The following is a 15,406-nucleotide window of genomic DNA, read 5'->3' as shown; positions in this document are numbered from 1 at the left end:
ATGGAAAATAACCTTCTAGAATGATCCAGATGTTTACAAAACAATATCCTGGGTTATATATAATTCATTAGGTAACTCCACAAATGTGGTTCTGATATCAGTCCCAGACACGGAGAGAACGATTTAGCTATGTATTAGCCGTTTACATAAAATGAGATAAAAAAAGTCAATTAGATCAAGCAGAAATGAATTCAGGTTTGGAAAAGGTCAAGCCCATCATACAATGTTACGTTACAATAGCATGTAATGAAATAAATGAATTTTAACACCTAGGAAGCAAACACTTGAATATACATAATACTGCCCCTCATAAGTAAAAACTTTTCTTACGCCTATAGAGGAAAACTCTTTCGCAATTAGAGGCATTATATGGATAAATGAATTGTTTTCTAAACAAAACTTCTAAATCATCTTTTAACAATCGAAACAACTTGACAGAATAAGTATTACTTACTGTGTTTATAAGCATGAACACGCTTTCTTTGCCAAATTATGTAATACGGTGATCTTAATTTTAACGAACATTATTATTTCAGGACTTATATTGACGAACACAAATATCAGCGGCGTAAGTGAAGCAGTCAATGTACAATCACTGAATATTCAATACCAAACAGGCATAAATGCATCAACCGATTTCATCACCACAAAATCTGTATTTCCCTCATTATCCCACTCCATAGAAGTTCGAGGGACACAATTAAGCAATTCTGGTACCTTTCTTTATGCACCGAGTCTAAATGGAGACCTATATATTCTAATAGATTCGTCAAATTTTAATTTGGAGAGACAGACAGTGCTAGTTGAGCTAAATGATTCACAGAATATTTCTATCCAACTCTGGAATAGCACATTGCAAAGTAGCACATCAAATGCCATACGCATCACTGAACTAAGACCCCAGCATAATCTGACACAAGTTAATGTAGACATACAGAATAGTAGATTAAGTTCTGGATCTAATACAACGATATATGCTTCTACCTGTTCTGGTCATTTTAGTCTTGGAACAGAAGGCAGTAGTTTCTCCAGTTTCTACTATAGCATTTACATTAATACACAGTCCTCTGACATCAATGCTACCCAGAACTCATTTACTGCTGGACAAAGAGCGTTTTCATTTCACTTCTGCAGCAGACAATTTGAAAATGTGAATGTTAGCCGTACTATAATTATTCAAAACAATACATTCGCAACATCTGCATATGGAGAGGATATTTACTATATCAACTGCAATACAAATGACGCACAATACGAATTCTATATTCTGGATAACATTTTTGCACAACCTGGAATCATTAATAAACAAGGCGTCGTGATCGACGGTTGTTATCTCTGGTACAACACAGGCGATAATTATGTCTTTAGACGCAATACATTCTATGGATATGGGACTGTTTTAAATTTTAATGGAAAGGCAAACGAAATTCAGATATCTCAGAATACGTTTGTGAATAATTCGTATGTTTTGAAACTAAACATCAGAGACTACAGTACAGGTTCTGTAAATATATATGAGAACTGTATAGGACATAACAGTGCTGAAGGAATCCTACAAATTCAGCCTTCTGTGTCTGATGAGAGCGTTCGAATTCATATCATTAACAACACATTTGAAAGTAATACTGGCTCGGTTATTACAGTGTCGGCTCCTTTTGTACTTCTTAGACATAATTTCTTTGCAAATCAAAATGCTAGTTACAACTTGAAAATCGTTCCTGACAGAGGAACATCTTTTGCAGGCAAAGTTATGAATGCGTCTTTAAATTATTGGGGAACCACTAATGTCTACTCCATTGGAAAACAAATATATGATGCAGCCTATGATGACTTGCTACTTGATGTCATTTTCCAGCCGTATCTCGGATCAATGAATCTGTCTAACATTCAAGATGAAGTCGCCGCTTTCGTAAATTCAAATGGTGAAATAGGAGGTATCGTAAATGAAAACATTTCATTGTCAATTGATAGAAGCCCTTACATGGTGACTTCAAATATTGAAATTAAAGAAGAGGGAATTCTTACACTGGATGCAGGTGTGACCTTAAAATTTCAAGCTAATCTTGGAATATATGTGTTTGGTAAGTAAACATGTCAATTATAACATTTCAGCTGCACATTGGTCACCTTAACATTCTACATGCTCCAGCATGCGATATTATTTGGTTTTCTTATCATAAGTGCAATTTCAAATTCACATTTATTTGTTCACTGTCAATAGGTTAATGTTTTGAGTGTTTACTTTAAAGGTTTAATGAATAGTCACAGTGTTACAGGGATGTGTGGGCTTTTGTTTCTATGTGGAGTTCCTTTTGATGATTTTGGCTTTGATATGGGGATATCAGAATCCGAGACCCCGCAGAAAAATGTATCAAATCATTAGCCGTGGATACTATTCTATTTTTGTATCTAAAATATGTTGTAATTACACTTGACATTAAATATAAATGTTCCGTTACATGCCTAATCCACTCAAGTTCACGCAATTTATACAATTTTTTAAGTATGTTATCGTTCTTCTCCTACTGTAAACCATCATCTTACCATGTTCAGTGTAAATTTCAGGTTCATTAATAGCTCTGGGTAATGCTTCACATCCAGTTCAGCTTTTCTCAGAAAGTCACGACCAAAAATGGCAAGGCTTGGAGTTCAAATCGAACAGAGGTATACTTACTGTTTGAATTTGTGTGGTATTTCTTCCGTGTAAGGTAACGAGATTATATGTAATATGTGGTAGATTGTTCATTGTCGTAATATGTAAGCTATGATTAGTATAACACCAACAGTTATACGTGCACAGAATGCACCTCGTTATCGAAATAAATAGTATGTCAGCTTAGAAAATGAAAAATGTCGCATAAAAAAATATATCTAAAAGGTAAAAAAGGCTTAATTATTGATTATTATTTACAGTGACGAATTAAAATAATGACAGTGACCTTTGATAAGTTTAAATGAAATTAAGATAGGTTCATGACAGCATATTGCAGCAGACCGTGTGTCTCGAACGTGCATTAAATACATCAGCATTCTAGCTGTCGTCGTTTGGTGCAAATATTATGCTCAAGTGTCATTGTAGGTACAGTTGCTGCAACACGTCGTAATTATATAGTTTTAAATACGTTCTGGGCAAAATGTCAGAAGTTGGTGGTGTACTGCATCACATGTTATATATATAGATATATATATATATATATATATATATATATATATATATATATATATATATATATATATATATATATATATATATATATATATATATGTATGTATATATATATATATATATATATGTATGTATATATATATATATCTTCTTTACATTTACAGGGAATATGATGTCAACTTTACGTAACACCCATCTGAATAATACATTAAAAGGGGTATATATCAATGGAACTTTTCCAGAGATAAATGGTGTTGTGTCCAACTTCTCACAAGAACATGGCTTTATCTTCACCATTACGAAGGATAACTCTTCTTACTATGATGTAAAGGTTGAAAATCTTATTGCTGCCAACAATACTAAAAGTGGCGTTCTCATCCGGTCAGAACAAATACCAATGAACTATCCGAAGATAGAGATTCAGACTTGTTTAGTACATGGGAACAGTGAATATGGGTTCAGTGTCGACGCAAATGCCACAGTAACAATTTCAAATTGTCATATTTTGGATAATCATATGAGTGGAGTCTACATAAACTCTGGGGGGAAAACACACGTTTTCTCATCCGTGTTGTCTCTGAACCGTCAGTATGCTTTAAATGCTTACAGGCCCTCTGAAATCCTCCTTGAATCGTGCGATGTGACTGATCATAATTATGGCAGGTACACTTACTGGGGAGGATGGAATACGCGACAATATATAGACATATATGTTGATCAATCATCCTTTTTCAACGTGACTATGAAACGCAATCGCTTCGTAAATAATACTGCGGACGGAATTCGTCTCAATAAAGATTACTATTATAACAGCGAGTACTTCTTTACTTTAGAAGACAATATATTTCAGAATGGCAATAGAACATTGTTAATTTTTGGACAATCGGATTGGAATGCAAACAACATCAGCCACTTTACGATTCGTAATAATACTTTTGAGAACATCACGGACTCTGTGTTTGAGTTAGCATATTTTGACATAGATAGAATGTCTGCGATTTTGATAATGAACAACACGTTCAAAAACACTGTTTCATCAAACTTAATTGTCTTTACAGGAAATGTTGACATTGTATCTAACGTTAATATTATGATTCACAAAAACAATTTTCTAGACAATAATGTACAGTCAACAATCGTGTTGGATACTTACTACGATAATATAACAATATCTGAAAATATTTTCAAAAATATAGGATCTGAATGTGAAGTTGTGGGACCAGACTTCAAAAGTACCTTTTCTCTTGATGCCAAATTCAACTTCTGGGGCGAATCAAAAGGGGAGAAAATTTTAGAAAAGGTGTGTGGCTTTGAAAAGAACATGACAAAATCTTTCATTTACTATATCCCATATTATATCGATGATACCCTGCAAACTAAACTTACACAGGAACAAGACACATTCAACCTCGATGGCGCCTTGGGAGGAGAAGTGACAGGAGATATTATTTTATCAAATCAGATGTCTCCGTACAGAATATCTCGATCAATTCTGTTGAGGTGAATATTTTTCACTTTCAGTACAATGTAAGGTTCAATGTATAATTTAATTTTTCTGTAGAATGATTGCATGGTGATCAGTTTATGTAACTTTGTTGTTCAAAGGGATATTATTTGAATTGCGGCATCCATGAGACATGGTGAATGTGCATTTAAAAGAAACTTTGTCTCCTAATGGTCATGATATTGTCTATTTCGTCATTTCAAAACCATATTTTGAATTGTTATTTGAGTTTTCCATCAGTGACGGTGAAAGTTAGATTGACTAGCCTTTTTCCAAGATGAAAATTTAAGAAGTTAATCAAGTCCTTCATAGATATATACCACTCCACAAAAGTGTCGCATTATATATGCTTAAAGAAGAATCTCTATATTTCAGACATGACTCAAGACTCGAAATTGAAGATGGAGTGAGGCTTCAGTTTGAACAGGATAGAGGGATTTATGCATTCGGTACTTTTCCAATCTTCTATTTGGTCGCAACTAATACGATAAATGTAACTGGATGGTTAAAGCTTCTTCTATTTCAAAAGTGTTCTAACAATGAAACAATGCATGCATGCATACATAAACATACATGTACTATATACACATGTATACATACATACATATGCATACATGCATACATACATACATATGGGTAGTCAGCCCAAGATTAAAATAAAACATTACGCTAATTTGATCCTTGTTTCTGCTCACCATTGCACACGTTGGACAATATTGGAAAAGTGGTAATGGTAGAAGTTTGCATGAAGTGTTTGAAGATAAATTAGTATCTGTAATGTCATTGGTAATGAAAGATGAGACGGTAAAATCCTGGAATTACTATACTTTAGATAAAATATGTATTTATGTCTTCATTTGCATCTCTATCTTTATCACCGCACCCCCAACCCAACTCCTCAAATGTCCCAATCAATTTTAATCGCTCATTCACTAATGCCTTAATTTTCGTATTAGTATTTCAAGATCAACAACTTTAAGATTAATCAAGGAACTTCTTTATACCTTAACAAATTGTGATTCCTTAGGAGAGTAAATACTTCCTCACAAGTCCATCCTCTAAGACTAAACCGTTCTGGATAAAAAATCTAGGTGGCAGAATAATACAATGATTTTCCCTTGTTACTGTGATTGTCGCTATATCCAGTGAATTAACCAGGTAATACATCCGCTAGTGCCGAGTGGCACTATCTCTAGAGGCAGACAGTGCTCGCAAATCCATACAAGCAGTTTCGAAGTTTTCTACCTCAACACAAGTTGGAGGAGTTTCATCTTCGAAAGGTAATATACTCTGTCTATAAATTTCCAGCGTTTCCATTCTTCCCGTCGCCGGTGACTATGTTGCCTTGCCTTCTATGTTAATACTTTGCCGACAACTCCGCTGGATTAAGTGTCTAGAGTGTCAGCCTTGCATGTAGGATGCTGCAGATTCGAACACGAGTCGAGCAATACGAAGCACATGTAAAACTGGTACTAGCATCTGCCTTGCTTGGCGTTCAGCATTAAGAGATTAGTGTTATTATTTTTCGGCCCGGTTGAAGGATGATATGACAGGGTTAGTCCTGATGCCACGTGTTTGGTGGGAAGATGCTCCAGTGATAGGTATCAATATAAGCTGCCACATTGCATCTAAGTTAAACGTCCAAACACATTCGCACACAGTAATTTGCCTTATTGACACATACAGTGTCCCCACACATTGTTAATACAGTATTATTAAGAGCATGTCTGTTGTGTGAGCTAGGAAACGCATTTAATATCGGTGCATAATTTCCGCTCAGTTTCTACACTATTTCGTCTTGGAGGGTTTAATTCATAACTTGCATGCGTGATGCTTTACTGATTTTGTCTGTGCCATTTTGGACTAACCTCATGAAACGCAGAAAATAAGCCCGTCATTCAAGATATTCCCACGTCTGCATCCAGCACTACAGAGTTACTGAAACTTTCAATATGGCTATTTGGTAATTCACTCTGAATAATAAATATTTTTCACGAAGGATATGGCCATCCATCTTAGAAGCGTACAAAGTCTTTAAAAATAATCTCAGTGGTTCGCATGAGAGCACTTTATAACAATATAACCTTTATAGCTAACTTGATAAGGATCTTCCTTGGGAAACAGCATAAACCAAAATTAAAACCACCCTTCCAACGTCACGGAAGAATGGATATCGCATAAATCAAATTACCAATATGATTTACTGTTAAATTTTGATTTTACCTGGCCAACGAAATTTATTCTGATCCAATTGGAATTTATATTGTATATTCCCCTAGATGACATTTTCAAACGTTCTCAGGTACCTAATTGTTTCACCGCTCATATACGTCCTTCCCCCTCACCTTTTGGGCGATCTGAATGCAAAATCAGCGAACACATTTCTTACTGCTGGAGCCATCTTGTGCAGTTCCGACAATACGGATCAATACCACTCAGGAAGCTCCCGGACGTCATTGCCAAGAAGAAAATAACGTCATATGTCTTCCGATATCTGTACTATTCCTGTCTATTCGGGACACTTCATCTCATGGTCATCTATTGGGCTCAGTGCGAGCTGTAAGTGTTACACAGAAAAACAGATCCCGTGATCGATGTAGATCACGCCTCAATTCTCACTGAACAAGTGGAAAGACGATATAGCAATAAGGACAACTTCAACCTGAATAATATAGAACATATATGCCGCATATCGGACTAAACGCACACTAAGGAATTTGATTCCTATATCGTCTCGCTAAGTTACAACTGTTATCACAAACATACCCTTTGAGAGAAACTGTTTTCTAGCTGTAATTATCTATGTTGTGGAATGGAATTCCTAGTACACTTCTCCAGTCTTATCAGATATATTTGACCCTAAAATACTTTTTCTAGATGTGGGGGAACGTATACCCGTTGTGCAAAAGGTTACCTTTCCGGGGTATTCGATAGTTTCAAAATGATATGACTTCAAGATTTCCTTTCGGTTTGAGGGGTAGAAACATTTTCATATTTCGTTCCCCTAAAAATAAAGTCTATTTTAGAGTTGCGTTGTCCCGATATCTTGCATACCTTACGGGAACGAAGATGGTTTCTTCGGTGTAATGGGATGTATATCCCTCCACTTCTTAAATATTCATCTAACTGGGTATTGTATTTGAGAACAAAACACTTTTTATAGTAAAATATGTTTCTTCGATAACACATACACAATCACACTGCTCATACACCTTCCCAGTCTCCACGACGTTACACCATATAATCAGCATATCTTCCGATTCAGTAGGAACTGCCAATTTCATGGGATTTGGCGCAAATTCCACTCTCCAAGGGAAACCAATATATAACTGCCGCTGAGGTGGGTAGATAACTTTCAGCTTTTTAGCCTAGAAGTTTTAATCTGTCAGGGCTTAATTTGAGAGATTGTAGCATTTCTCCTACGGAATTATTGGGCAAATAGTATCACAGAATCATATTTACTCGTAAAAAGTATTGTTTTTCAGCAAATGTTAATTACTTGTATTGTTTTATTTAGGTTCCATTCACGCAAGAGGTCTTGCCGACTCAAGTATAATACTTGAGGGAGTAAACACATCACATTGGTTTGGGATTATTTTGAATTCGACAGTGGCAGGTACATTTTATATGCCAGATTTTGCATTTAATATCATAATCCATAATATTGTCAGATTATTCAACATTGTCTTATTGTAGTCATCTCCGGTAAAAACTAATTCAGATCTTAATAGTTCATTATTCAAAGGAGTTGGTGGTTGACGATTGACTAAAGAGGTAATTCCCTCGATAGTTTTACCTTTCTTTCCTCTAAATAGGCGACACTTGATAGTTATCCCCAGTGCCCCTTCCGCTCCAAAACGTAATGCAGTAATGCTCTAGGGGAAATCGCTTTGCACTTTGTAGTTCTTCAGGGGAGAATTCGATATCACATAAAGCATATATAAATTTGTTTACCCAATGTTTTGAAACATTCGAAACTGACCGACGTTTTCTATTTCAAGAATTTAATCTGAATACTTCATACCACCTGAATCGGGAGTAGGCAATTATGTCAAAAAGAGGATGTTTCCCTCTCCACTTCCTAAATATTCTCTTAAATGGTTATGATCAGATATAATTTTGGAAGAAGAAACCAAAGTTGTCGAGTAAAACATCTTACTTAAATAACATTTACTTGATCGTACTATACAGACAACCTTCCAGATTCTCTGCCTGTTACATCTATATAGTCATATCAAACGTTACGAACCCAGATCAAAAACACACACACATATATCTACATATACAGCGTACCTTCTGCTCAAGTAGTAAATAAAATATACACGATATTTAGCAGCAATTCCGGTATCAATGATTAATTGATCTTAATGTCAACTAGGTGAGCAAATAAATTTTAAAATTTTAGGTAAAATGTTTAACCTGTGAGTGATGGATATGCGAGATTGCAGTAGTTTCCGAAAGTGATATGATCCGGCCATTATTGTTTAAGAGACATATTTTAAGTGATCTATATATATATATATATATATATATATATATATATATATATATATATATATATATATATATATATGTGTGTGTGTGTGTGTGTGTGTGTGTGTGTGTCTGAGTCTCTCTCTCTCTCTCTCTCTCTCTCTATATATATATATGTAAACACATCTATATATATATGTATGTATGCAATAATATATATATATATATATATATATATATATATATATATATATATATATATATATATATATATATATATATATATATGACTGCGATGATTATATCACAGTGGCAATTATTGTATGATCTTAAAAGTAGTTCACCTCCTGCTAATACAGATATTAATCACTTCTAAAACTTTAAACGTGCATTTAACTCCCATTCTACCATATTTGCTTCTGCAGATGAGTCAATGCTGAACTTTACACATATATTACGAACACGATTTGGAATACAGACTCAGAGTCCATATTTTGTTATATCTTCGTGCATTATCTCGGATTCATCAGGTTTTGGACTTGCTATGAGTCTCGAGCAAGGAACCACCATTCATGATTTCTCGGGAACAATTATCGAGAACACGAATGGAGATGGAATTGTTTTGAGAAACAACGGAAACATATCCATTGTGAACGTTACAGTTCGGAATGTATCGTCACGAGGAATATATTTGAACTCAGACTGGGGGCAATTCAAACTAAGCAGAAGCACTATACGTAACTGCTCCAAAGCCATCGAGGTGACTTTCGGTTCCACAAATGTTACCGGGAATTTTTACATGGAGAACTGCACCATTGACAGCAATACAGTTGGTGTATTTATTTCAACTCAGAATTACTACAGTATTAATACCATTAACTTATTTAAAAATAACTTCATGAATAACAAGGGCCTAACTTTGGATGTAAATGCTCCATCATATCAGTATTGGTACGCGTATGACAATGGATTTACAAGACAGACTGACATAGGGTATAACTACTTTGAGAATAATGGAGATATCATGTTAAAAACATGGAATCTAATGAATTTGACATTTCATGATAATATTGTGAAGAAGGGTAACATGACCAGTTCTTCTAATCTGTGCATGCTACATGCTTTTGCAAATGGAAATTCTGATCTCGCTTACAGACGATTTGATATTTCAACAAATGTATTTGAGAAAAACGATGCAGAGTGTGTTATCTATTTGGATGCGAGTGATTACGTGGTAAATGGAACGTTTATCTACAATCAGCTTTTGTCCAACAAAGATAAAGATTCTGTTGTTAAAATCAATACCCGGCATTTCACATTTTCTCAAAATATTTTTGATAACCCAGATTCACCATTTGATTTATATGTGAAATATCAAGGCAACGCTACATTTACAGCTCTAAATAACTGGTGGGGTAGTGCCGACACCAATTTTCCTTACAATAGAGTATTTGACTGCAGAAGAGATATTACTCACACCTCTTTTGACCGATTGTTCTGGTGTTAACAACTGCAGTGGACATGGAGAGTGCGTGGGTCCTAATGACTGTAAATGTATCTCCGGATGGTCGGGCCAATCTTGCTCAGACTATGACTGCGCAGGCGTGAACTTCTGTTATGGAAATGGAGAATGTGTCGGACCTGACCGGTGCAGTTGTTTGTACGGTTGGACTGGTGATCAATGCATTTATGCTGTGTGCAATGAAACATTTTATGGACCGAACTGTCTGTCATTGATCATGGCGTTAAATATCATACCAAGTCAAGGTCCTGACAAGGGAGGTAACCTAGTTCATGTCTGGGGACAAAATTTTCCCGAGACTCAAAAAAATATCTACTTTTGTAAATTTGGAACAAACATTTCCAATGGCACTTGGGTAGCTTGGAATCACGTGATTTGTACGGCTCCGGCACTTCCTTCGGGTGACATCATTCTTGAAATTTCGCCAAATGGAACGACATATACCAGCAACAAAGTAGGTAGTACTCAAGATTTTCCTATATAAAAGTACTCTTCTATCTTGAAATATATGAGTATATCTGCATTAAAACATCGCTTGTCATCAATCCGTTTCCCCTGTTCTGATACACATCATGGATTTAAAAACTTCATTTTATATCTATAGAACTACAAATTGTCAAAATGCCAAAAATAAATATGTCTCATATTTTTAAATTTGGTGAATGTTCCTGTTTTCTCCCCTTTAGGACATTGATGATAAATATAGGTCTTAGCTCCTAAGACAAAACGGTAAGAGTGAACATAGTTATCTCAGTTGCTATCGGAAGTTTACCATCCGGACCCGAACCAATGGCTTCGTGTTTGAATGTATATTTAGTAATGTGCATAGCTGTACTCAAATCATGCTTGGATTAATTATCTTCTTAAGCTGTGCTAGAGAACACAATGTCTTGAACTGAACAAATTTTAAATACAGTAACTTCTAAGTGCCAAAGATGTGTGCGTTTCCTGATATGTGATATTGTAATTATTGAGCTTTTATGGTTCAAACGTTCATATGAAATTTACTTCCGAATTTATATTACACGTAATTTCAGCTCGTATACACGTACTATGTGACATGTCCGCCAGGAGCATGCGGGAGTGGTCTAAATCCTCCACAAGGTCAATGTATTTTCGGTGGTTGCTCCTGTAACTTTCCATGGACTGGAGATGGGTGTACTGTAGAATTGCTCGCTCCCATCATACAAGCCCCTCCTGCAGAAGCAACAGTTTCGGAATCAAGTTCGTATTCCTACCAGTTGAATTTAACTCAGGTAGGCATAAATTTGCTCGTGCACTTTGATCGAAACTGCAGCTGTGATTGAGCACCTATATACAAATAAGCCTATTTTAAGTCAACCAGCCTAATATTCAGCTAGCAGATACATATTCGTGCTCGTACATGCACTGCACAACAAACTATTTCAAGTGTCAATATTTCTGTCCAATATATAACTGAGTATCCATACAATCCATTTTCTTCACAAAAACTGATGACGATTTCATCCACTTTTTCCAGGGAAGTAAACCAATAACATGGACTTTGACTAACTATCCAAGTAGCATGACAATAAATGAACGAAATGGCTTGGTGGAGTGGAGGCGCACACTGGCTGGTTCAACACCCTATCAAATTACAGCAAAAGCAAGCAATATTATTGGTTCTCATAGTATCACGTGGTCAATAATGGTTCCACGCTCATATTCCGCACAGGCGACTAGTATTGAACCTAGTGGCATTTTACCTGTACCCAAACCCGTGACAATATCAGGTGTAGTAAACTTTGCAGATGGGAGCACGCCACGGGTTGTTCCAGTTGATGTCAGGTACGTTAATTCCAGTTGAATGTTTGAAACAAAAGACAGTGAAAGCTGTTCTGTTTTTCCAAGCTAAGATGAAAATTGAGAAAAATTTCCAACTAAGTATCTAGTTAAAAAGTAGTTTGTACGAACCATGCGAAAGTTGTTATATTTTGTCTTGCAAGTACATATAAATACAACCAAACAGACAAATGCAAGAAATAGGTTTTCTGAAATTGCATTGTGTGTACTCAGCAAATTGTATTCTAACAAAGTATATATATACCAAACGAAGATTAGAAATTGTTTTTCAAATGAATTACCTGTTTGATATGGTTTAGAAAATGTCTATCACACACAACATAACCAAATAAATACTATTCCATCATTCGTAAGACAAGAATCATTGTTGTAAGACACAATGTAATGTACGTCACGGTCGTCTTTTAGCGCTTTTCTGTGTACGAAGACCGAGAGAGAGATTGTGATCAAATGTGCTGAGACAGACAGAATGACAGATAGACAGGCAGACAGGCAGACAGACAGATAGACAGACTGACGGACTGGGGGTTGGGGTGGGGAGACTTATCATAAAGGCATTCAGTATTTGCCGTTCACTATGTTTCTGTATTGGTCACACAGTATACTGCATTCCCAGCCCACACATGGAGTATAATGTTAAAGAAGCGTAGAGGGACTTTTGAACATTTTAATGTTTTAAACCCGTATTAATATTGTTTAAAAAGACAGGACGAAAGACACGAAAACAAACAAAGCAATAAATATAGTACAGTGCATCTTTTGTATTGGGAACTTTGTGTGAAAATACCATGAAACGTGTACGCCTAACAGTTAAGAAGCAACATGATATTACATATTACTTGGTGCAAGTACAGGCTTCTTTTTTTCTCTCAAACCACCTCCTTTCCCGTTTTCGATCCCGTATATAAGAAAAATGGAGGGAAAGAGAGAAATCAATTGAAAAGCAGTGATCATTTTCATGAAGTTGTGTACATATTTAATTCAGATAGAAGACCGGAATTATTAATAATTATATCGTTATTTTATAGAAAGTAAAAACGATCGTCAGTTGTTGGAATAAAACCTAATGTTGAAATAATATATTGCTTTATACTATAACTTTAAACTTTAAAAGTCATGCTATATATATACCAGACATAACGAAAAGTGCTATCTCTGGATTATATAGAAGAATACTTGATAAAAGTAGCATGAATACTATTTAATACAAATAATAATAGCATACGACTTAGATCATTTTTAATTCGTACTCTACGGAGATTCGAACCCCGGTCCGCGGGTAAACGGCACCCATCGCCTTGCCTGTACACACGAGCCCATATTCCCTCACGACTAAGCACACATCACCAACAAATGATGCCACTTAATCGGTGTCATATGTAATAGTGTGTAGCAGACACAATCGCCTGACGACTCAGTGCATATAACAAAGACTTATACAAAATGTTACTAACATCTGCCTCGCATTATCGCTCAGCATTAAGAGGTTAGTGTTAGGACTGGTCGGCCTGGTGTGAGGATGGTGTGACTAGGTAGGGTATAATGATACATGTCTGCGGCCTGACTTCCCAGTACTAGATAGCTACCACACCGACTATTAACTATCACACTGTAGACATCATAGCTATATGACTGAAAATGTGTTGAAGCTACGTTAAAAATCCAAATCACATACACAAACAGTAGTAGTTCTTTGGAACCAAACTGAAGAATGTACAAAGGATAAATAAAACGCCGATCGTCTTTATCAAACATCTGAGAAAAATACATAATTTATTTTTACATCCAAGAATGGTCCAATATCATTTTCTGACCAATGGTTATATTTTTGTTTCATATTCCTAATATCGTATTCCTCCGTTTTCTATGAATGATATGTTAGCTCTGGATACAGTTATTCGACTTACATATTACTTATTTAACTAGTGTTTACGTAACAGGTTCGTAACTTCTACTCCCGATAATGTTGATTTGGCGTAGCTCTGAGTATTAAACATTCTAAATCATGTCTTGTTGAATTTTATTTAATGTACTTATTCAATATTCTGCGACACTGGACACTATTAATATATAATACATTCTCAACTCATTGCGGCCCTTCCTCCCCGAAAACAAATATGTTCTGCATAATAATTCAAAGCCTCCCTTACAATTAGAAAGAGTGTCGCAATAGATCGAGAAAAACAAAATATTCTAGTGTATCACAAAATGCCCAAAATTCTACCCTGCACTGCACTCTGCACAATGTTAAGGCAAGGCGCTGAATGTCCGCCGTCATGTCCTTGTCCTAAAGCCGGCCAAGGCGCATATTTTCCGTACATTACGAAAATGCCACTGAACTTCAACTATAAATGTTCATCTGTGATTTATAACCAGTGGCATTTATTGTATTTCATTTTTGTCTGTAAACAAATATTATTAATATTTTTGCATGACGTTCCTGTCTACATGATGTCTTTCCCAGTATTATTTTTAAGTGGGTGATATTGAGCACATGGAATTTATATATGTATATAAATGGATGATCAACTGAATTCAGTTTATTATTATCATTATGGTATTTACTTACTTTTCCATTGTATAAACTCCAAATGCATTCAATTTAAAAGTTACATATTATGGACATTATGACTAAAGTATATTGCTTTGAAATAGAACAGTATTGTGATTAGGTCGCTATATGTGTCGCTCTCTCAATTACTGGTTCACAATATCGTTTAATATCAAACCAAACATATATAATTCCCGGATGGAAGCAACATTATTATTCATGTGAAACAACAAAAAACATAAAGTTTTGACAATGTCAGCTAAGAAGGTTTGAAGGAGATAATATTGACTCTTAAGTAACAATACTTGGGAGAGAGGTTAACCAAAAAGTGATTTGTATTGTCAGTTTGTATTACAGACTATTGGG

The 15,406-nt window shown here is 35.4% G+C and overlaps 1 protein-coding gene across 1 annotated transcript in view; it reads left to right on the top strand.

Moving 5' to 3' along the window:
• Window positions 1–15,406, top strand: part of LOC149772577 (uncharacterized) — a 57,304-nt gene that overhangs the window by 20,880 nt on the left and 21,018 nt on the right. Inside the window, exons 8-16 of the mRNA XM_089947631.1 lie at window positions 824–2,081; window positions 2,566–2,664; window positions 3,409–3,612; window positions 4,225–4,666; window positions 5,046–5,119; window positions 8,188–8,286; window positions 10,590–11,119; window positions 11,703–11,921; window positions 12,167–12,474. Coding sequence (XP_089803757.1) covers window positions 824–2,081; window positions 2,566–2,664; window positions 3,409–3,612; window positions 4,225–4,666; window positions 5,046–5,119; window positions 8,188–8,286; window positions 10,590–11,119; window positions 11,703–11,921; window positions 12,167–12,474 — 3,233 coding nt within the window. The remainder of the gene's footprint in view (window positions 1–823; window positions 2,082–2,565; window positions 2,665–3,408; window positions 3,613–4,224; window positions 4,667–5,045; window positions 5,120–8,187; window positions 8,287–10,589; window positions 11,120–11,702; window positions 11,922–12,166; window positions 12,475–15,406) is intronic.

The sequence above is a fragment of the Sinohyriopsis cumingii genome, unplaced genomic scaffold, assembly GCF_028554795.1.
Source record: "Sinohyriopsis cumingii isolate HCF-2022 unplaced genomic scaffold, ASM2855479v2 utg001392l, whole genome shotgun sequence".
Lineage (NCBI taxonomy): Eukaryota > Metazoa > Mollusca > Bivalvia > Unionida > Unionidae > Sinohyriopsis > Sinohyriopsis cumingii.
The sequence above is the reverse complement of the archived record's forward strand: the minus strand, read 5'-3'. Positions and strand labels throughout refer to the sequence as shown.